This window comes from Triturus cristatus, chromosome 1_2 (genome assembly GCF_964204655.1).
Source record: "Triturus cristatus chromosome 1_2, aTriCri1.1, whole genome shotgun sequence".
Lineage (NCBI taxonomy): Eukaryota > Metazoa > Chordata > Amphibia > Caudata > Salamandridae > Triturus > Triturus cristatus.
The window spans coordinates 1121942848-1121966844 of record NC_140580.1 but is presented as its reverse complement, the minus strand read 5'-3'; the positions used below and the strand labels follow the sequence as shown (position 1 = coordinate 1121966844).

Sequence of the window (23997 nt, the reverse complement as noted above, 5' to 3'; positions counted from 1 at the left end):
TTAACGTAGCGGCCAATAAGAATTATTTGCCTTATTAAAGCAGCAGAAGACGCTGATTAAATTTTCATTGCATTGCAGTCTTTTTCCCATTTCTGCTTTCAATTCATCATCCTAATGTATGAGAGGCAAGTCGAATAATGGCATTGGGACTTCATTTCTGCAATGCAAATATGGCGAGGAAAATACCATAAATACCTTCCCAGAAACCGCGAATACCAGCTAACGAAATATTTTCTTAAGCGGAGTAAAAATTAAATAGACATTTCTAGACTTCCAGGAAAGGACAGGAGTAAAAAAGATACTTTTAGTCATTTTAAAATTGTTCTTCACATAATTGTTCTTCACTACACAATTAGGTGCCAATTTTTGTAATAGTGTTTCGGTCATAAAAAAATAAAACATACATAACTGTGCCTCTGTTTATTGGGGGTGTTTCCAGGAAATGTTTGTGGCTATGTATTTTAGAAAGTAAATGATTCAGCTCAGGGTAACACAGAGATACTGAATGTTTGCAACGTGTCTGTAGCGGCTGTCCTCTGTTTCCATGTCATGTAGACTTTATTGTATAGTACACCGGAACCACCAAGTCCATCTGGCATTTACTTCCTTGGACATACATTTCTGTGGACAAATAGACATTATCACCCCCAAATTTCGCAGGTGACCTAGATAAATAAATATTCTACGTTTCTGCTTTAATGTGCACCACGAAGAAAAAATGAACTCCAAGTATCCATTTCCCCTAGAGAAAATCTCTTCCCTGAAACTCTGCAACTAATGAAATGGGGCTCTATAAATAGCTGCATCATTACTGTGAGAGCACTTGCTTGGTACCAGCCTCGCTGCATCTGACCCTCTTTACGCTAATAACCGCTAGACTTCAATATTATTCCTCTGTACCGTGATCAATATTAGGTCAGTAAAACAAATGTGATGAAAATGCAAAATATAGCTGCCTATTGGATACCAAACGTGCTGTCCTCATGGCCCCTGCGCCTCGTAATTGTGCCCTGCACGCCCCCCTTTGGTTGAAATGATGGGTGGGAGTTGTGTGTCTCTGGTGTAATAAAAGGCCCACATTCCACTGTGCCAAGGGTGCTCCAGCACTCCACCCAGGGCTACAAAATGTCAAAGTGAAAGCCTCAGGGAAGGAATGTGCATGCCATCTGTGCTGCTGTACTCTGTACAGTTTGGGGCACTGAGACGACAATGTTGTCCTCCGCGGCAGGTAAATATTGTGTTGCAGTGGCATGTTCCGCACAAAAGAGCTCAATTGTTCAGCTAATTTCATGTCTCTGAAAATAAATATTATCAGACTATCGTGTGGGCGGATAAATGTAAAGGCTTTTATTCGTGGTGACAAAATTATTGATGATAACATATCATAACTGGCACCTGCTCCACAGAGACGTCAGAGGAAAATGTAAAATATTATGCCAGCTGCAAAGCTGAAGCGGTAGCTGCTCTGATGGGCAGGCATCCACAGGATAGCCATAAACTACTTTCCAGATTGTAAACTGCACATTATGCGTATATGGATCTGTGAGGACAGACAACCTGCTGGCCCACCAAGCATCCAACAGTTCTTTCAAGCGTCATCAAAAAAATGGGAGCATTCACATTCCCAACCAGAGCGGTACATTCTGGATGCTGAGCACAGCATTAGAAACACTTGCTGGATTTAGGCCTTGTCACTCGGTTCTTAACAGAGTTGGGTTTATCAGCCCATAGAGTAGAAACATCCACTTTGACTTTCTGAATGAGCAACGAATATGCCAAGAATCTCCAGTGAAACTCATTGGTAAATGTCCCTCATCCAGCACAGGATCCTACTGTTTCATGGATCAGCCAGGGGGCGTAGCTTCTATCTGTGCAGGTGCCGTGGCACTGGGCCTCAGAGCCCTGAGGGGCACACTGAATTCGGATTTTTGCTTGATGTTGTAATTCATACAGTAAACAGAGGCACATTTCCTTCAGTGCACTAAGGTCCCTTACACACTGAATACGCTAGGCTATCAGCAAGGTCGTCTACTTTTCACCTGTTTTCATGTCATAAACAAGGCAGTAAATCTAAATGTGAACAGTCCTTTCATTTGGCCATTAAAGGATCCAAATGTTACTAACTATGGAACATAAAAAATATGGGCAGCATCCAGAACATGATCTTAATAAATGCAGTCACTGAACTTCACGGACACTTCACGTAGCATTAGATCAAACTTTGACTCAAAGGCACAGCATTTAGGTGGCACTTGAAAAGATCAGTTCAATAAAATAAAGGTCTATACCAGGAGTGTATAACTGCTGTGAGCAGCCCCCACTCCACATGACCTTTTGCCAGTACCATAGAACCAACACTGGTTCCGCAGCACCGTGTGGGTCATGCAAAAATTATGGAAGATCAGTGAATTGCACAACAAAAATCTTCTCTTTCAAATTTAACTTCAGGGGGATATGGGTATGGTGATTAGGGTGTGCTTTCATGATCCCTTGCGTGCCCTTTCTTTTTTAGTTTCAGCAAGTGGAGAGTGAGCCCCCATCCTGCTCTAGAGGCAGCAACATTTTTTCATAATGTTGTGGCAGGACAGATCGTTTTGGTACAGTGATTCTGGCTTTGGATCCACAGTACAGATATAACCAAGGGGAGAAGAAAGCTCCCTTGGCCAATCAGATCTGAGATTCTTTTTTAATGTTGGAGTCGTGGAGGTCTTTGGTACCGGTATCACAGAACCTCAGCAAATTCATTGTCAAGAAGTCTTTCAAATGTAACCTCTTCATTTCCAACTCGTACCTTTTTTTAAATGCTAGTTACTCAAAAACTGCAAAGCCGAAGTAAATGATCAGAAAACAATGCTCCCAAGTTCAAGAACAGTTCACACACAAATAGTCCTAATATATCTAACTTTTTAACCCTTTGAAGCCTATCACAAAAAAATTGACACACTAATTTCTTGAAAACTACTGTGTAACCCAAACTAAGCAAAGGCACCTCCTTAAGTAAAATTGTACCTTCTTGCTAAGATTGGTTTAAGCCCATACAGCTGTTTTATTGGTACTGCGGAGCAAACGATCCTATGGGAATTAAAATGGGAAATGGCTGTTTTGGGACCCTCCATTTTCTTGCACCTCCACTTGATGGATCTGCACAAAACTTGCCATGAAGAGGCCAAAGTATATGTACTATTTTTGGGAAAGATTCCTGGAAATTTATCAAATGTCACCAAAGTAATTAAGATAAAAAAATTTGTTCCTATGGGAACTCTTTGTTAACCATAATATATAGGCGCTATCACCACCACTATCATATCTATAGATACATGCATTAATTACTTTCTTATAGTCTTGAAGACATTGTTAATTATTGTTATTTAACTATTTCAGTAACTGCTTGGGATGATTAATCCCCTCTTACACAGCAGTCAATACAATTGTTGAACTTAACTTCTTTAAAATATACTTATGATCTAAATTCATGGTGACCCATCAGGATACACTGTTTGCTCTAATGCTCTTTCAGAGTTGCTTGTATATGATTCAATTACAGAGATCCTTTTGACATTAACGTGTCCATACATACAAAGCCAAATCTAATGTGAGTTTTTATTAAGGTATTTTCACAATCCTAGCAGTGGTAAACATAACATCTGGTGAGAAATTACTTGGTTTACATATTACTGTTTTTATTTGTAATAAAATGAGGAAGAAGGACGCTGTTTGGTTGTCCTGAGGGAAGCTTGGGTGGAGGAAAGGGTTTAAAACGATGGCATCTGATGCAAAAATGAGAATGAAATTACAAAGCTATGTCTGGTTAATACATTTCAATAAAAATATGCTCCACAATACAAAACAATTTTATATAGGGTACAATGTAAGGACTCACTGTCCCCTAGTGGGCTGTAACTGAAAGCAGAGAGGCAGGTTAAATGAGCACAGAGACTCAACAATAGTCTGAATCACCATCCATGCAGACATGGGTTTGTGAACATTAGTAGCGCAGTGTAAACATGCTTACACTGCCTAATGCCAGTGCTGCTACAATGTTGATATCGGGTCTAAAGTGATCTCAGTCTGATAGTAAACCGAGAAATCAATCCACTCAATAATAGATAGAGTTTCTTTAGAAGGAGACAGTACTAGCACAACTTGGCTGAGAAGATACTGACATGCTGGTTATGTATAGTTTCTTTGCCCTTCAAATGCAGCTTGCAACTTAAACAATACACCTAACGTTCTTATGTATCAACAATTCAAATGTTTGTAATATTATTTATGAATTCTAGCAATATAATTTGAATTTGTGTAATTATTTCAATACTACAAATATAACTTGACTATAGGGATAAAAGTTATAAAAATCAGTAAGATGTCAGAACCCGAGATTCCTTTACAACAACTTCTTCTGTCCATGATTCAAACAAACAGTGATTCATCACCCAGGTGTGGAATATCAAAATGTACATGTTTTTTTAACTAAGACAATGTGCTGAGCTGACATTCTGTGTGTGATATCTCACAGTAACACTGAAAGTGACTGTGCAACAGAGACTAATTATAAGTTTGTTATCACTGTAGGATATACCCATTGTGCACCTACTCTTTACAATGTGTTAACATTTTCAATATAGTATTCTATTATGGTTTGCCTTCCCTGCATAAATGGTGTGAGTCTTTTATTATATATGAAAAGATTAACCAATGAGGTGTAACAAATAAAAACGAATTTTATCAAAACTAAATATAGATCAAGATAAATATTTCAAAATGTTTTGTGTACTGCGTGGCCCAAAATACTAACACTTAGCTGCACTGGACTATATTTGTGCAGCTTCACATGGATAGGGAACACTATGCGCATGGACAACATATGTGGAGTGTGAATAGCGAGTTAAATACCACAGTGAGTTTAGGAATGGGAGTATGCTCACAGCGACTATGCGGTTCTTGCTCTGAGGCAACCAGCGAAGCAGAGATGCTCAGCGGCTCTTGACAACAGCAGTGCTCCCACAAATGTAACCCTCAAATCCAATCAATCGTTGCTCTTTGCATTTCAAGCAGCTCCTGGCTGCCACTGCCTCAAGATAACTATTTTACCACCTCTGTCATGCCTAATTAACAAGTCAGATGTACAATTTAGAAATTTTGCAATTAACCTGCTAAAATATTGTTGGAGGATGCTAATTGTTATGCCAGTTGCCATAAAAGCTCATTTACATAACTTATGTGTGAAAAACAATTATGAGCAGCGTTTGCAGACGCGGCCCACAAACTGCTCCTAGCTACGGATGAGAGGGCCACAAAAACACTTAATTCATTGCCCACAAAATGATGTTTCCCGTTTTCCTATGCAGCATCTGTTTTGTGTAGCTGCGTTCACTGAAAATCCCCACATCAACAATTAGGAGCATATGTAATTGTACGATTACAGTTCTTTTTCTTCCATTGACAACTTTCTCTATTTCTTTGGCTAGGAGCAGGCGACAATATGATAGATGCTGCTCTTTTTACATTCTCTCCGGCAACAGATAGGAGGTTCATTTGGCAAAAAGACTGGACAGCCCTTAAATTTACTACACATAAAGAGCCTTCACTCATGCACAAACAGTCTGAAGTCTGTCTTTTATTTCAATAACGAGGTGAAACGCACACTAGGATACAATAGGCAATATGTTTTTGGGAATGTGTCCTCCTAGACTGAAAATATCAGGACACAAGCAAAAAAACAGCAAACTTAGCAAGTGCTCTTGGTTGGCCTTAGAAAGCCTAAAATAAAACAGTCAATAAACTAACACCTTTAATGCCCTTACCTGTTCCCATTCTGAGGTTGTGTGCACTAACAACACAGTTCTGATGATTTAACTGACAACACAATAGTTGTCCTCTAAGAAGCATTTTCCTTGTTCTTTATTTTAAAACTAAAATCCAACTTTATAATTAAAAAAGGGTTTACTTTTGCATTAAGAGGGTTTTCTCATCTGGATTAACCCCATTGTGCATCCTCTTGTTGTACTTGTATTTTACTCAACACAGACTCGATGTCTTTGTCAGCTTCCAGGTCATGCTTCAGTTTTACACGGGGGTAGCCACATAACCCCCACTTACTTTCTCTGACTAGTCAATAGCAACAATAAACCTTTCCAAACAAATCTATGTTCTAACGAACCTGGCTCCACTCAGTGCCTACAAATGCATAGACTTCAAGCTCCCTTTATATGTGGTTGACAACTCAACACAATTCCTCTGGATCTGGTTGGCAGTTTCTCATTAATTGTCTTGGCTCATGTCTCACTGGGCCATTTTACTTAAAATATGCGAAAGCTATTTGTATGTCCAGTTAATTGGCTTTTATTTTGAAACCTACATTTTCAGCGATTTTGAAAGCTATTATATTTAATAAAACAGACGTGTGCAGAACACTGTTGTAGTGTGAATCTTGACCCTACTGATCACCAAGGTAAGAAAGGTGCAACTCAGTTGAAAAAAATATAATTTCACACAAGACAAAGTTTCTAATTGTAGATGGTTTTACACTCATGAAATAAATTGATTTGTTACATATAGGAATAACGTGTTTAATTACTTGTTCAAAAATGTAACTTTAATGCTAACAAATATGCATGCAATAAAAGAAGGAGTTAATGTGTTTTGCCTCAAAGATTCTAGAACGTGTAATTCTTCGTAAAACACATATTGACAGCTGATACATGGTAGGCCCATCTAAAATTCAAATGTCCCTGCCTTTACCAAACCGTAGACTGGTTGCATTTGAATCCTTTCTTTGCTTTTAGACTGTGGTGTGGCTGCACTATGCCATCTCTTCTAGTCTGGCTCCTTGGGATTTATTATTGTCAGTGGCATTACAGACAAAACGCTTTCTGTTGTTTTTGATTATACAGATCTTCTAATTTGAATCAGTGCCTATTATTAGCTGCACCTTGAGGAGAATAGTTTCAACAGTCCACCTTCAATCTGCAGAATGTTTGCACCTTTTGCAAATAGAATCCATTTTTAACAATGTACATTTTTTATGAATTTGTACATTTTTAACTATATAATAAACTATTGTTTTCTTCTTTTTACTGCACGCAATCAAATGAGATAGTCCAATGTTCCATTTACTATTTTCAATTAACATCTCCCTGTCTGTTTACAGAAACACATTTTTTTAAGCGAACTACCTCGAAAGAAACCGGTAATATTTATATAAATACCTGGTAAAGTGTAATATGGTCTGCATTCCCAAATCGAGGTTTTACGCTTTAGCTTAGCGGGTTTGGGATGTCCCCAGAAACCATCATTTGCAATATTGGGGCAGGGGTAGCATAGTTTTAGGTCCGATTTCAGGATCAACAATTACTGGATAACTAACATTGCTTCACAATATATCTCTTTCAGTGGAGAAGTGTGGCTCAATGATTAGAGCGGCAGACCCTGATGCAGAGGTCTAGCCCGGGACCAGGGTTCAATTCCCCACCTCAGCGGGTCTTGGGCTCAAAAATTCCATGGACCTGATAATTCTCGCCTCGGTGCCTATTCCAATCATGGAGTCCCACTCTGCAACTCTGGGCAATAGCTTGCTTAATCTCCACAACAGCCCCCACAATGCTAAGGATGCCTGGCCTCCACCTTGGGGGTGCCCAGGAGTGGATGCCTCACAGGGAAAGCCAGGATGGGTTCCACAGCGGTATTTGTACAAGTGCCTTGAGACCCTTGCGGGTGAGTAGTGTGCTATACAAGTATCAAATTTACATTTACATTTTCAGTGCATTTCAACCTAAGACTTTTCTTTGCTACATTAATGACAGTGAGCACTGGTTTACGATAAATGTGTGCATTGTTGTCTTGTAAAGCGACTTCTGATTAGTTTGTGGTGTATGTTAAAGTTTTGGAGTGGATGGAACCTCCCTCACCCACTTCCCTCAGGGCAGGATACAACCAACCACACAAATGGAACCAGTTCCTTAGCTGCAATCCTCGTTCTGACTCAAACTCCAACAGTATCGTGTGTACACGTACTAGTATTCTTGCTTTGTAGGAGACAGAAATAATAGTACTGCTGGGTCTGTTCCATTGCCTCTCCCAGCTAAATCATTCTTTCAAATGCAGCCCACATGAGTGTGCGCTTACTCTCACCGTTGCCAATAACCAGTCTCCTTGAGGGGAGAATCGTACAGAATAGTTAATAAAGATTGATTTCGCACCTAAACTCCGAGCTGTCTCCTCTAGAGAAAGGTCGAGGGCAACCAGCAGCATTCGACAGAAGTTGCAACTGCCCCACTGTGGCTGCCTATGTTGCCTCCACTGCATGGATCTCTTGATCTACAGAAGACTTCCATATGCACTTCCTAAATCTGGCACCTTTCACAACCACAAATGTCCCATGACGCAAAAAATAAAAATAGATAGATAGATAGATAGATAGATAGATAGATAGATAGATAGATAGATAGATAGATAGATAGATAGATAGATAGATAGATAGATAGATAGATAGATAGATAGATAGATAGATAGATAGATACTCTGTGATATGCGATCCAAGGGGCTTTTCGGTTGATACTAATACTATACAAACAAACTCTTACTGGAAGATAAATAACTCAACACATAGTGGGTGCACTTTGAAAGGAATTCCTCATTCTGGTATGTAAAATCGTCCACTAATGGCCAAAAAGGTGCCTGCAGTGGCATTTTTTAAATCTGTATGGGACAGAGAATCAAAGGCCATATTCATGGTAGTGAGCTCTCACTTATGGTCTAAAATGTACGAGTACAGTTCCGTCTCTGCACCAAAAACATTACAGTGCCTCGTTACGATAATCAAGTGCTATATAAATGAAATTCCAAAAAACTGCCATCACCTATAGATGTCGCACTTCACATTGTGCAGGTTTCCCCCCCTACACTGCAGGCATCCTGCAATTCTAAACCCACTGTTGCCTCACCAACCTTTATCATCTGCATACCCTCAAACAACAGCAAGATAGGATTCCGAGTCCCCTCGGCCGAACAATAGGGGTGGGCGGAATTTGCAAAATTAACTTTTGCAAATTATCGCAAAAATGTTTAAAATTATCGCAAACAAGCGGAAATATCGCGAAGATGAGGAAGTTTTTTTCCGGCATGTTCGCGAGATTTTCTGCCTGGTTGCGGGTCGCCAACTTACCCATGTGGTTGCAAGCGGGCGCGGCCATCTTGTTTTGAGTTGTCTCGCGGTGCATGATCGCGAGAAGAAAGACGTGATCGCGCAACGCATGACGTCACTGCGGGCGCGAACTGTCACGAGACAGCGCAAATGGCTAAAAACAATACGACATCTCATGGAGAACGCGACCGGATCAAGAAAACTTGTCGGCGAACGCAGGGATTCAGGTAAGGCGATCACGCGCGCGCGAGAATGTATTATTTAACAGCGCGAGCAAGAAACAAATTATCGCCAAGCTGCGGAAACCGGAATTTTTGAAATTTTCGCGCTCTCCGCGGAACGCGAAAATGTCAAATTATCGCAATTTCCGCGAACGGAACGAAATTTTCGCCCAGGCCTACCCAACAACCACTTAGTTTCATCTATTATAATGTATCACATATGATGTTGCTTGTCTAATCGTCATTTAACATTATATTTTAAAAGTGTTTGTTACCATCCACCGTTGAGTTTCTATCTACCACTTTTGAGGCAACCAACAGTAAACGATATGCAGCACTGCGGTTTCAGAATACAAGCAACATATTCATGTTTCATAATACATTTGCCATTTTGGAAATGTAGAACAAATATAAACTGAAAAATGTAACAGTGAAGAAAAAGTACCTACCCTTATACATGTAAGAAAAGGGTCTCAAATACTGAAAAAAAATGTGCTTATTCATATATATGCTTTGTACCCACAGCAACAGTGCAATGGGAAAAGACCATCAGGAAATATGACATACTGTTTCACAGTATTGCTCACACGGAATTATTAGGTACACTCATTTCTTCTATGCTGATGTTTTTGTTTGTTTGCCATTCATCAGACTTGAAAAAATACACAATACATTAAAGATGATCACACTGAAGCTTTTATGGTAATCAGATAGAAAATAATTGTTTAGTGCCAACTACTATATTATTAGACTAGTATTTTAAAAGGAAGGAACAGTTCTTTATTGAACAAAATATGCTGTAAATTTGGATAGCGACCATTAGATCATGTAATATAAATACACTGACACCCCACAATTTATCCAGGTGGAGGCCATTATTTAATTTTAAAACATTCAATTGCTGTGGCCTCAGTCAAAGGTCAAAAGCCAACATGTCAACAGATTACTAGACATATCTTTGTCCCCGCCCCTGCCGCTACCCCTCCCCCGTCTCTAGCAAGTAGAGCAGAAATGTCAAGAAATGACTGAAACAAAATGCAGGTATGTATTGTGATAATTATACTGATTGCCACTGCAAGGGGCAATATGATTGAGCATCACAGTAGTCTCAGTCTCTATTCAAATCCACACATGGGTGTAGCTCTCCCAAAAATGTGAAGGTACAGTCACTTCACATTATCACCCAGCACTTGGTTTTACGTAGAGATGGATTTGGCTTTAGCACTCTCGACATGAGATACTGTTAAACCTATGGTTGATCCTATTATTTTGGAGATCTTTTGCACTTTTTTAATTACACAGCATATTATAAATATGGGGCACAAGTAATTCGAAGTGGAATAAGAAACGCTGCACAGTTTGTTTTCTGTCCACAATATGGACAAATAATCTTAGAACTTTATTGCTATGTACGTAATATTTTAACTAAACAATGTGACTGCAGCTGATCCTATTTCTCCACTGTAAATGTTGATTCAGTTGTAAGTTAAAATAAAATCAGTGTGACTGTAGGAAGGGGCATACAATGCTCTGAAGTGACATTTGAGTATATTGATTCTAGCGGCATAAAGCTATAGCTAAAAAGCCGCAAAGCAGCGATCAAAGGACAAATTAGAAAGGTAGTTTAAGGAAAAGGGTGGGAATATAAAGGTTTTTTTATACTTTAGAAGATCAATCTTTTTATTTTCATGTAATGGACTATTTTATCTGATACAAATACTGACTGCTTATTAACATTTTAGTGCTTCAGATACTACAACTCCATTGTACTACAGCACCCAAAAACAACAGGCTCTTTTCTATTTCATGTTACATTTCTTTTTCTTTGCTAGAGTTTTTTTTTTTTTTTTTAAATAATTCATTGTCGGTTCTTTAGGGGGAAAAAGGATGCATGAAGGCTTGAATTCAAAACATCCTCATGCTCACTGGACAAATAAACTATGAAACCAATAGGCCGGGAGCTGAATGGAGTAATACTTCACCCACTGTGCCAGTCAGTAATATTCTTAAGTGATCATGGACACTTGACACATGTACCACTGAGCCATTTGTTATATCTCTTGTGCAAAAAATATATCAATTTAATAGCCAGCTTAACATCCACTGCCTCCCTAAATGAACTACTGTATATTCGTGATTTCAATAGGAAACACATACAACCGACATGGAATGATAAAAAAAAATTAACATTTAAAAGAAAAGGAGACCATTGCAAAACATTCAAATATCTTCAATTATAAGGAACTGTTGTTAACAATAATGTAACCAGTATAACTCTTAACAGTTCTTGTGTATATGTTACAGGGAGCAAAAAGTAAAGGTCCAGGACAAACAGCTGTTCTGATGTATAGAATCTGTTTCCAGTGAAACTGCTCCTGTTCTGCAGAATTCCATTAGATCAATTAATATTCATACAAAGTAACATTACGTTTAAATAATCAAAGGAGAGGAAACGAACTACCAGTGTTCCAGAGGCTTCTCTGGACCTTTCAATCAATTTTATTTATATGCAAAACCAAGAGAAACTCGGAAAAAACAAAGCTTCTCCTGATGCTAAAGCTCTCAATTTACTGACAGGCAAATGGCTTCATGCTGCCTACTTAATCTCATTTCTTGCATAATGCCCTCTAATTAGCATATCAAAGTGAATTAATACTTCTAGGGCATTAGCAATGGGGAAATCTGCTTCAGGCTCACAATAGCAGTTTAGAGGGAGCCAAGAAATGCTCAAACACACAGCACACCACCCTGCATTGCAAAACTGTTCTACATATTTATCCTCTCTCCCTAAGCACTTATACCACACACTGTTTTACTACTGCTCACCAAACTTATAATTGCCAAAGTTACTAGTATCTGCGAGAGCCTGTTTGCATTTGCAATTTCAATAGGATCATTGCTGTGGTCTGTGTGGTTTTTACATGCTCAGCAATGTCTCCATGTTAATATGAACGGTGTCACCAGTGATCACTACAATTACCATTTTAAATATAGAGCGCATTCCTTTTATTACATTTTGGCTTCGCGGATAGATAATTAAAACCAATGCTCATGGCCACCTGCTACGCAATCGGAACAAGGAGATTAGTTTTGCAAATTGTGTATTGTACAAATAAAATATAGTTTAGACATGTATAGGTCCACAGGTAATTCTAAACCCGGATTGTGGTCGTTCTTTTAAGTTTCGTAAATAATTTCCTATTGATTTTATCATACCTTTGCTTTTAAAGACCCTATTCAAAAATAGTTTTTTGCTAGCGGTGCAGAGTGGACATAGCTCAAAAGCCTTATAACTTTTAGATTTAATTTTGTGTAGACAGCTATTCTGGTCAACAAACTGTTCTCACAAATTAAAGTCAGCCCACACATAATGGCACTGCCTATCTCCCAAAATACTAAAATAATTCAGCGTGCATGCTCTCTTGCACAAAGCACCCCATCTCTGTAATTGGAAACAGAATGCAGTCAATTTCCAATCACATGGCCTCAGTTCTGAATAATACAAATCACGGCCATTGACCGATGGCTGACAGATTCTGCAACTATGTCAAACTGAAACTACTGCTTAGCATCCAACCATATTATCTAACAGCCCTTTTGAAACTAGGTGAGAGGAGTACAAATCAATTAAGAAGCAGAAGCAGGGGCTGTAGCAAGCATTGAGCCGCTGGGAGACAGTGGAGAAATGCGTGCACACGTTTTTTTTTAAAGATTGTATTAGTTTTATACTTTGTAAGGAGGTGTAGAACAGATATATAATATCAAAGTATTTAGTTCCTTAGACACGCGTCAATATGGTATATTAGAGTCTTTTTCACTAACTGGAGTGAACAAATTGAACATAATTGTGTCAAAACCCGAACGTATATATTATCATTATATTTCAAATTTTTCTTTTTTGGGGGGGAACATTTTAAACACAAGAAAAAAATGCATGCACACTTACGTGCTGCTGCGGTTTCGCCATGAAGGCAGAACTCTAAAGTTGGTCGGCACTGTTTTTCATTTGCACGTATTTCTTAGATTATATGTTATATTTCTAGCCTGTGGAGTTCAGTTTGCATTATATCGGTTGAACAACATACACAGGCAATCTAGGCTGTGCTTAATGTGACCTGGAATGTGCGCCTCCATCTTCAAGCATGCTGCAGAGATAGGAGCTATGTCTAACTCAAAATTGCTCTCTAAAGTAGCTGTGGAACCCTACTGAAAGGTGTAATTCATCAGCTATGTAGAAGTACCACTCAAACTTTATAAAAGCAGTCACTGAAGAACCTGACACAAAGCTGAATAATTTATATTAAAGATTCATGTGAATTTTTACTCCATTTCTACTCAACATTGTAAAGGGTCTACTGGGGAAAAAACAAAGGTGACCAAGGGTCAGAAGGCTGCTGAAAAGCAGGCTTGTTTGGCATGTCTTATCTGAACAGCGCGGATCACCTTGATAAAACAAACGATGAAGCAAAAACAGCTGAGAAAACACACAGGCCATGCTTCCCAGGCCGTGAAACGGCAGAATACACACGCAGAGCGGGCTGCAGAGAACAGCATCGACAGTCAAAGGGCATGTTTAATCTTATGTTTCACGGTTCAACACGGGATTGAAAGAAAATAACAGCCAACACACATGTGCCTGCAGTGACCAAGGGAAGGCCATAAAATGTTCAAGCTCGTTTGTGAAATGACTGCTAGAAACTGCTGCTTTATCACTTTGATGAGTCTCATGAAACACTCACAGTGAGTGTGTGTAAGCACAATAAAGGCAGGGGGCACAGAAACGCAAATGCAAGGCTAAAGGGGCATATAGACATGGGTCTTCGGATGACCTCGGAGCTGCCCGAACGCCCCCAAGCGCCTTGAGACTCTTAGGGGGGGCGGGGGAGTAGTGCGCTCTATAAATTCCCTGATTGATTGATAGATGCATAGGTGCCAGTACCCTTACCAATATTTGAAAGGGAAATCGTTCTGTCTTAAAAGTATGTACGACTGTCCTACCGAATGCTGGGTCAAGTGGATGATAATAAAGCATGCATTGCCACTGTCTTTAAGACAAATCAATTTCAATGCTAGTAATTTAGAAAAAATGTTTGAATTTTGTTCCTTGCTAAAATCAGAATTTGGGGTGCAAATGATACAACAGTCAATCGTGTTTCATAGCTATGATAAGGAAAACAAAATCGTGGCAAAAATAGAAAATATTGATATTCGTAGGGTTCAATTGTATTGATTAAGCTTAGTAACTTATTGCCAACAGCGTGGCTAGTCAATAGGTGCAATCGTATCTGTAGTAGATGCCAGTCTCTGCGTGAACTTAATGTTAAACACCTGGCATTTAATTGTACATACAAAGTATGTGCTGTGCAAGGTGAGACTTAGGTTAAAAAGAGCTAATTACACAGAAACAATTCAGCTAACTTGCTTGCATTATGAAGGCTAGACACCCTCTAGGCAACCAGCTGTAGGACTATCAACATTCTAATCAAATAAGATGCATATTTTTCATAAAACCATATTTGTCTAAATCAATCAGTACTACTTACAAGTTTATAGCTTAATAGTCAACAGTCAATAGTTTTCCTTCCAGGATATTGAGCAGGGTTAGGAGACACTTTTTATGCAGTGTTTGTTGATTACAACTGGCTTCATTATGTTGTGCCTTCCAGGTGTTTACAGGAAAATAATTATGTGCAAATCTAGCAGACTACTATGTTCTTCTCACTTTTGTTTACAGTGTCAAATATTAGCGCACACACAAAAATGTTCTACAGTATATTTGAGTCCACTTTCATACAGATATTCTTTCATTTATACGTTTTATAATTATTCAACAAGTACATTTTCGAAAATACATAATTGAGACACGTGCAGTTGTACAGCTAAGCCAGTATTAAATTTATAATTCATATAAAATGTGTACATTTTCTTACATGAATTGTGAATATGTTAATAGCAGAACAGAAATAATTGAAATAATAATTTAAAATTGTAATTGTAAATCGGATTTATAAAGCGCAGCTACTGCCCGAAGGCGTTTTGACGCTAACAAAACAAATGCCGATGATAAAAATGTGTACTACAGACATGTTCATACTTGTCCTGTCATATTTCATAAATGAAATAATGAGACTTCACAAGTAGATAGATAGATAGAGAGATTGATTGATTGATTCAGAAAAATGAGCTGCATAGTTCTGAGTCCTCACAGTTAGTAAAGTTTGCCTCTAAAACCCTGCCAAACCTTTAAGGACGGAGCATGCACCTTGCCCTTGCAGTACAGGTCACAATATATGCAGCCCATTTGCTGCTTGTTCTTTGCACATAAATAATAAATCTTCAAACCGCCCATAGTGCCAAGCAGGCCTTTACCTTCTTCCTCCCCTGTGGACACCTCATGCAGACTACAAGTTCATTAAGTTTTATGATCTTCCTCAGTCAGTCCTGCTTATAAGCCTCACAAAGGCCACAAATCTGGCAGCCCATCATGTATGCCATTAGGCATTAGTAGTAAATGAAACCTATTTAAGGTCTGTGGTTTATGGGAGGGAGAGGTTAAATTATGGCTTGGCTGGCAATTATCAATGTCCCTTATAATGGACATTTCTAGACAAGAAACCATGCACTCCTTAACCGATTCAGAGGCTGTGCTAAAAAAGACTACTATTTAAGAATAAACACGCTGTTAAATTGACTGCTAGGCAATGAAAAACTGCAGAAGTTTTAATAAACATATACTACTATAAACATATGAAAATCACATGGAATTGCACTGTGGTCTGATCACAAAGAAAGGTGGCCATCAGACTATGCCCTGCAGCCCCACTGGCACGTTAGTGACGTGATTGTGCAGTTTGGTGTAAAGAGAACCCTATTCATAAAACCAAGTCCCGCTGAGAAGCTGAAGTTCAACATCAATAGGTCATCACAGACACAGCCTAGTCTATCCCAACCTTTAAAAACACATTCATTTGTTATATGTGTTTTGAAAATGCCTGCTATCTCGTGGTTGCATGTGGTAATGCACAGCCACATTTATGTTTAAAATAAAATGATTTTATAATTAGAGCTATATTTGTATAAGTCTGAGCAAGCAATAAGCAAATTTGACCTGGCGGTGCATTGATTCTTGGCAAGTTTCATATATCACGGAGCAGTGCGATCCAGTTGTAAGACAACCATGATTTGCTGCGGACACATAAAAAGCATCCTGCCCAAATAATTCTTGAGGAAACCGTATCTCTATGTAAGTGAGGAAATGCACGCTGCCCAGCCAAATGTCTACCCTAGAAGCATGATCTCTTGCTTCACCAATGACTGATCAAATCTAATGATAAGGACACATCATACTACTAAGATAGTGAAGTAATAAACTACGTTATGAGCATTTAAGAAGCCAGTGGTTTTTAAACAAAACAGATAAAAGACACTACGAGATAGAAATAACATTGCTGCTTATCTGCTCAAATGTTGTAGAAAGCACAGAGCACTAGTAAACTGTACTCTACTTTTCCTGTGCCAAATTCAGACCTCGAGGCAAAACAACTGTACACAAAACAACATTTAAAGATACATTTCCAAAGCTTCTTATATTGCTCTATAATTTGAAAACTAAGCTGGCATGCCTCTTTTTATTATTATTTAGATGCTACATCCATTCAAAAAATGTATCTTATCTTTTTTGTACTTCAGTATCTAATTAAAAATCACATTTCAAACAGGGAAATTTCAGGTTGTACACCTAACCAAATGGGACAAATGTGCAGACCTATACTCCCTCTTTAGAGCAATCTCATTCGTGGCATCTTGACTTTATTGGGGTGCACTTATGTTGTAAAACGGCTTGCTTATACATATCGGCATTATAAACAATTACAAAGTGGTCTACTTAAGAAATACGATTGTAAATACCAAGCAATGTAACTTTAGAAAATGCTATAATATTTCTTTCAGCCATGGCTGCCACGTGCAGAAATACCAGCAACTAAATATCCATTCTATAGACCACCTATGTTTCGTCTTCACTTACCTTCACCCTGGCTTGCCTCAGATTTTCGTTCTACCAAAGACAGCTAACCCTGGTGTACAAATCTGCTTTGGCATCTCACGCCTTCTCCCCTGAAATATGCTTGTAGTATCTATGTGCCCATAGAAGGTTGGGAAAATGTCTGAAGCTGGACAAACAAAAACTCTGGCAGAAGACAAGAAACAAACGGAAACTGGAGCAGCCGGTAGGAGTAAGGGAAGTAGGGCACAGTGTGAGTGGAAATGGAGGGTAAAACTGCATATCAGTTACAGAGCGTAATGTGAGATAAAGTGGTATCCCCTGTCATATCCACAACACACAGCTCGTAAACCGGCGCATGGCTATTAACAGACATAGAAGGAGACCAAGACAGGCATGACCTCAGGCAACATAATTTACGATAAAAAGAGGATATGCTGGATCTGTTACATCATCCCTTCTTGCTCCCTCAATCATTTAGTTAGTAAGGGAAATGCTCAGGGATATGGTTAGGGATGAGAAATTGATGATCATATTAATGTACCATTCACTATTACTAAGTGCATTAGACACTCTAGTGGGCATAAATTGTCATGATAAAGGGAAGCATGCTCTGCCAGAAAGATTTTAGATTGTGCACATTGTGTTAGAAAGTGTTAACATTTGCTGTCAGTACATGCCAGTACATGACAGCACTGAAAGGACTAAACAGCTGCGGATACGATAGCTCAAGGAGACGCGTTTAGAACACTTTCCTGTAAATGTTGCATGTGATCAACTACACACATATGCCCTTCCACGCCATAGGGAGATGCACACACATATATCTGTCAGGTTGCATTATCTACATTGTATGCACTCACGTATTTATGTTCTAGTGTTTGTGTATTATTAGCTGACACGTACATCAGATTCTGATTTCTACACGCTACTGAGTGATGAAAAGGAAACCTGAAACATATGCTTTCGTGTTTCTCTCAACATCAACAACCACTGTATTAATTACACAGTGCACATTGTTAAAAATATTCTCTATTCCTTATGAATAAAAATAACAAATGGCATTCCACATATTTCCTGACTGAAAAAAAACCTGTTAAATGTGTGCAGAAAACGTGCGAGCAATTACACGTCTCTTTGAATGACTTGAAGATGCAAACATTTTCCAATCTTTTGACATACTTTTATAAGTGAGCTCATCACTTCCTCAATCACAGCTTCAGCAATACCAAGTCAAATGCCTAATGTGAAGGGCAGGAGGAATCGTCACCCCTTGAGGTCAATGCAGATGTCTGGGAAGTGCTCATTCCTCTCAATTGTACAGCTTCAGTCTATGGAGCCAAGAACTGGGGCTGAACTGGGAGGCATGTGGTGCTTGCTGGGCTGGGGCCTTCACCAGTCCCTGAGCTGACAACAATTCTCTACACACCTGAATGAATAGACGCTGGCTTCCAATTCGATATATTTCCATTCGTACTTCTGTCTAAACAACCTGTCTTGCTGCTGGGGAACATTCTCCCAGCCTTGACACCCAGGCTAACATTGTTACTGTAACATGCACTGCCACCGTGCCAAGCAGCATGCTGCTCTGGATGTGCAGGGCCTCCCTCCATACAACCCCGCATGCTCCTCGTGCTTCACCTACATTCAGGGGCACATCCGGGATTTTTAGTAATGCTAAAAGTGACTTCAGACTGACTGACATTCCCCCTCAAGACAGAGGAAGGGCGAAACCCCGATCAAAGATGGCGACGTCTGGCTCCTGGGATCGGAGGCAGAAGCCTGGGGGAAGGATCCCAAGTAAAATGAGTTGCTAAATGACAGATTCTTACCTGTTTTTTCCTTTATTTCGCACAAAACACTGAACAGGGCGGGCTTCATCCTGTGGCAATTCAAGGCATGCTTCCTGCAGAGATAAAACACAGCACGAACAATCAAATGTGAGCAATGTGGCACCAGAGCACCCAATTTAACTTCATTGAATGTCAACAGACACATTAGAGCAAGTAGAAGGCATGCGGGTGGGTGAAATGTGGGCAGTGGGATAGGGAGATGGTTGCCTTCACTTATCTCTCCCAGGGGCTGTGTGTGATACTCAGACAATTGATGTATTCAAAAAGCACGAAGAAGAAAGTGGCAACTGCCTTAAGAGAGACAAGCGGCCAAGACAAAATCAGCTTTAATGAAAAAGCACTGATCCCGCCTGTCGGGAATCAGGTAAAATGCGCAAAGTGTAAGCGCATGTGTCTACAAACAGTTTAATAAATGCCAACCCCAAGGTCCTTGGAGCAAGTCCCCTACAGGTTGCCTGCTCCCATTTTCTGGCCCATATTCCAAATAATGAGTTGGCTGTCCAGGGCCGTTCCCCCTGCTTGCCCTGGAAATGATTTATGAAGTGGTAACATCTAGACCTGTTTCGTGTTCCTTTTGGGCCTCCGGAGTCAGCGCTGCCAGGGCATCACAGGAGCCCATTCTTTCGGGATATTAGAGTGGAGGCTTATTGAGCGCTCCGGAGGTTGATGAAAAGGTGCATCTGGGCACAGTGGCGTGGTGTCTGTGTGGAGGAGCATCGCCGCGCCAGAGAGCCTGGCGGGCTTCTAAATATGCAGCAGATGACAGGAGGGCTAATGGAATGGCAGACACCAGAGCATATCTTGCAACAAAGGGAAATATAAAAACTTCGGCACCCAAATCAGGACTACAATAAGGCGGGATGGGAACAAGCCTTTGGCGTGCCGTTCACTTTGCTAATAAACAAACATACAACAGTTAGGGATTGCTTGCCCTGAAGATGAAAGGCGTGGGGGTACAAGATGAAGGGGCCAGGGTTGTTTGGGGGCAGCAACATGCAAGATGGACATCGGCTACAGTAAAAAAAGATATATCACTAAAACAGCCCTAGCTGCTCTGCTGATGACCCCAGGCTATAAATATGGAGCTTCCTCTGTGGGGTACCAAGTGAGGGGTCACTGCAACTGCGGGGTGGGGAGGGGAGAAAGACCAACCGGAACACAAGCGGTGCTGCTCTGTACACAGACATATTAAATCAGGCCCGGTCGTTTAGCACTAATCGGTTCGAACAGAGCCGTTGTTTGGGGCTATTACTGCATGGGCGCCCATGCCAAAGACAGGGCGCTCCTGTAAGAAAGGCTTAGAGATTTCTTCGTCTTTCTTTGACATGCACGGGCGGGGGCATTTAGAATTAGGGACAGTGCACATATTTAGGAGACTGGCTACTGGCATATGCATCTGGGGGAGTGTGGCACCGAACTCATATTTAAGGACTCAAGCATATATATTTACAGGGTTCTAGCACCTTACCCATATCCCAGTAGACCATTTCTTACTGTGAATGGGAACGCCTTCACATAGTTAAAGAGGTCGGTAACTGAACTTTGGGAAAGGAGCGAGCGAGTCATACAGACATCCTGGCAAGCGTGAACAGTGGCCCAAAGGCTCGCAGAAGTGGAAACTGCTATTCATGTACAAGGAAGTGGGGAACCATGGTACCACTGAGGATCCTGGCAGAATTCTGAGCAAGCTGGGAGGTATGTACACGTTGTGAGGGGAATTATGAGTGAGGCTGGAATGGGACAGTGCAATTTACATAGTAACAGCCGCTGCGAATAGGTGATAATCGTTAAAGGCAAGCGGCAGCTCTGCGGAGGGCCGTAGATGCCTTCTGCTGGAGTATAGGGGGCTGAAGAGGGGTAGGGGAGACAGAAATGTCTGAGAAGTGTGCACCAACTTTGCTTGCGCCTCGTCCAGGCTCTGGTCTGTGATGGTCATGATCTGGTGAAGGATGTCTCCGATGTCCTGTTTCCGTCCATCGCCCTGGTCGGTCCCGTCGTGCCCGCCGTGAGGAGGAGGCAGGGACATCCCCCCTTGCACCGAGTGGCCAGCCAGGTTCACCCCAGCCAGAGTCTGCAACATCCTGGACTGCTCGTCCATGCTCTTCCGGCTGCTGATGCTGTGCACCGCAGCCCGATCAATCGCAAGGGGCCTGGGGAGGGGGGTAGTGGCGTGCGTGCACAGGGATCCGGGCAGATCTGGGAGCGTATCTTGCAGCGTCTCCGGGAGAAAAAGAGGCGATCAGGAGCAGCGATGGGCGGCAGACCAGACTTGGAGCCAGAAAGTGTGGCGGTGGATGTCGGAGAGTCTCGGCAGCTGCGCGTACCTGGGATGTTTACAAGAGCATTTCATTCAGAAATCAGAGACTGTGCTGCCGAAGAAGAGTCTGCATAGCCGGAAAATCCTCGATAACTCAGGGACTTTGCAAGTACATTTTCGGTGTTCGGTATTTTGCTGGAAAATCCAGAGCGCGGAAAAAATCTTCGGCTCACAATGCCTTTAAAAGAAAATATTCGACACCCCGTGACTTTACAAATATTCAGACCTCAGAGTCTTTGCAAGCACATATTCAAATATAAGAGTCTTTGCATAAAGTAATCAGACGTTAGTCTCTTTTCAAGAAAATATTCAGAGCTTAATAAGGATTTGGCAAGGAACCCCTCAGATCTCCCCTTTTATCAAAGAAATCTACACATGTCAATAACTGCTATTAAAACCCATTCAGATTTCAGGCTCCCGTGCCTGGCTGCTTTTCATCTCTCTGAATGTTTTCTCTGCATGCTGTCCTCCATGTGCCGAGATGCCCTCGGCTCGTGAGATACTTGCGATAACCTTTCAACGAGGACCCGAAGGAGCCGCCAGCGGATCAGGTGGCGGCGGCAATTGTCTAGGACCTTTTTTGCAGGAAAATACCCGGAAGGAACCAAAGGTCTTTTCCCCCGTGCTTGTCTAAGTCAATGATCCTCGGGTTGAAATTCTCAGCTCCAGCTGTTCTTTAGTTCTCGGGATGTCTTCGCGGCAGCCTCTTCAGATCCCTGGATATTTTCCGATCAGTTTTTTCAACACAACCTTCTAAAGAAATCGGTTGAATTGGGGAGCAATCGGGGGAAAATACATAAAAAAAGAGAGGCAGCAGATCCCGAATATTCGTGCACTAGTAGTTTTTTGTTTGTTTTGGATTTGGTGATAAAGCTTGTCAGCAGATCTGCTGTCCCCAGTAATGAGAGGCGGAGGCTGATGAATCTGCTGCCTGGAGACGCACAGAATGATAGCCCATCACTTGCTGCTCCCAGTCAATGTTAAGTCCTCGGATCTTCCCTCTCCTCCTTGATCAGCCCCTCAGGAATGTCAATGATCCTTTAGCTGCACCGAGTTCATCCGTTTGACCAACATTTTAGGCTACTGTCCTCTTCTCATTTCTTTTCAGCTGGAAGCCCCTGCCAACATTTCTCCTTTTAGGAAAAATAAATAAAAAATAAAAATAGAAGGCAAAAAACTTGTAAAAACGTGAACACACGTCCTGCAGTGCTGTCCTTGCTGCCTGCGTATAAGTCTCCAACTTCCCTTAATTCTTCTTCTTGTGTTGCTCCAATTTAAAATTATAGCAAAATCTCCGTGCACAAAAGTTCCTCAGGTCCCCTTCTCTCCTTAGGCAAGTGTGTAAAAAGGTACGGAGGGGAGCAAAAATATAAAATCAACTGCGAAATCCACTCCTCAAAAGATGCAGGGAAATAATCAAAAAGTTTGAGAAAAAGCAGGCGAGGCAGTGAAGGTAGGTGAAAAAGGGATATTAATTGCGAAGCTCGGAGGCTAATGTGCTTAAAAAATGAAACGCTAATAATATATATGAGGAGCCGGGCTGGGATTTATGAGGCCGGCGGTGTAACTCTGTGTGTGTGTTTTATGTTGTTTGATGGCCTCTTTGCTGAGGGATTGACAGTCTGCCAATGCCACTCACTCACTGCAGACGTGTCAGGGCTCCGAGGAGGGGAGAAAAAAGAAAATATAAATAATGAAGGCAGGCCCCGCCCGCGCGGGGGAGGCGCCCGCCCGCCATTTGCTGCCCGCCGCCTACGACCGAGAGGGGCGGGCCGTTCGCCTCACGGGAACGCCTTTGGTCCCCAGACCAGCTTTCTGTCTACTTTCCGCCCACGGCTCAGCCACCAATCTCCCCCGCCGCTTTTTCATAGAAATCTGCAGTTTTGAGGGGAGAAAAAGCGTCCTTCTCCCCAACGGCGAAACAGCAGCTGGTAACCCGGCTCATTTGATTGACGGGAGATCCGGCCAACCAGAGCCAGGGGGTAAGAAGGCGGGTGTTTCTGACCGTGAAGCAACCAATCTAGCTGAAGCCCTCTGTGAAAGGGGAGTGAACGGGACCTGTCACCGTGAGCTAACTTGCAGTTGGCTGTTTTGAACGGTGGCGTACGTAGGCTTGTGTTGCGAGGGTAGTGTGAGGCCGTGTTTGTTTGGCGCGTGTGGATAGTGCTGCTGCCTCCCTGCTCTCTTGGTTGCCTTGGCGACAGGAGGGGGATGGACAGAGGGAAGGGAAGGATGGATGCTGTGTGGGGAGTGCAGGAGATGAGACAAATCTTGTTTTTGGTCGCATCTCTTGTAAGCATAGTGATCTCAAAAACGTACACCGCCAATGGAGATGGCCACGGTCACTCTGGATTATAAAAACGACCTACTTTTTGGCTTTTTTTCTCCAGAACACGGTACGTTTCTTCCACTTTCTTCCTAGTCATGTGAAGGTTAAATCAACGTACCCCACATATGTTCAT

At 41.3% G+C, this 23997-nt stretch overlaps 1 protein-coding gene across 6 annotated transcripts in view; it reads right to left on the bottom strand.

The window, feature by feature from the left end:
* Positions 1-23465, bottom strand: part of PBX3 (PBX homeobox 3) — a 416653-nt gene extending 393188 nt beyond the window's left edge. For 2 of the 6 annotated variants that reach the window (XR_014964699.1, XM_085613807.1), the window contains exons 1-2: positions 21114-22624; positions 19198-19271 (exon numbers count right to left, since the gene is read on the bottom strand). Coding sequence is in view for 4 of the 6 variants with exons in the window: in XM_085613807.1 (XP_085469933.1) it covers positions 19198-19271; positions 21114-21316 (277 nt within the window). In the remaining 2 variants the exon portion in view is untranslated. Of the gene's footprint in view, positions 1-19197; positions 19272-21113 lie in introns of all 6 variants that reach the window. The other 4 variants (XR_014964693.1, XM_085613810.1, XM_085613808.1 and 1 more) reach the window with 4 other exon arrangements.
* Between the last annotated feature and the right edge of the window lie 532 nt (positions 23466-23997).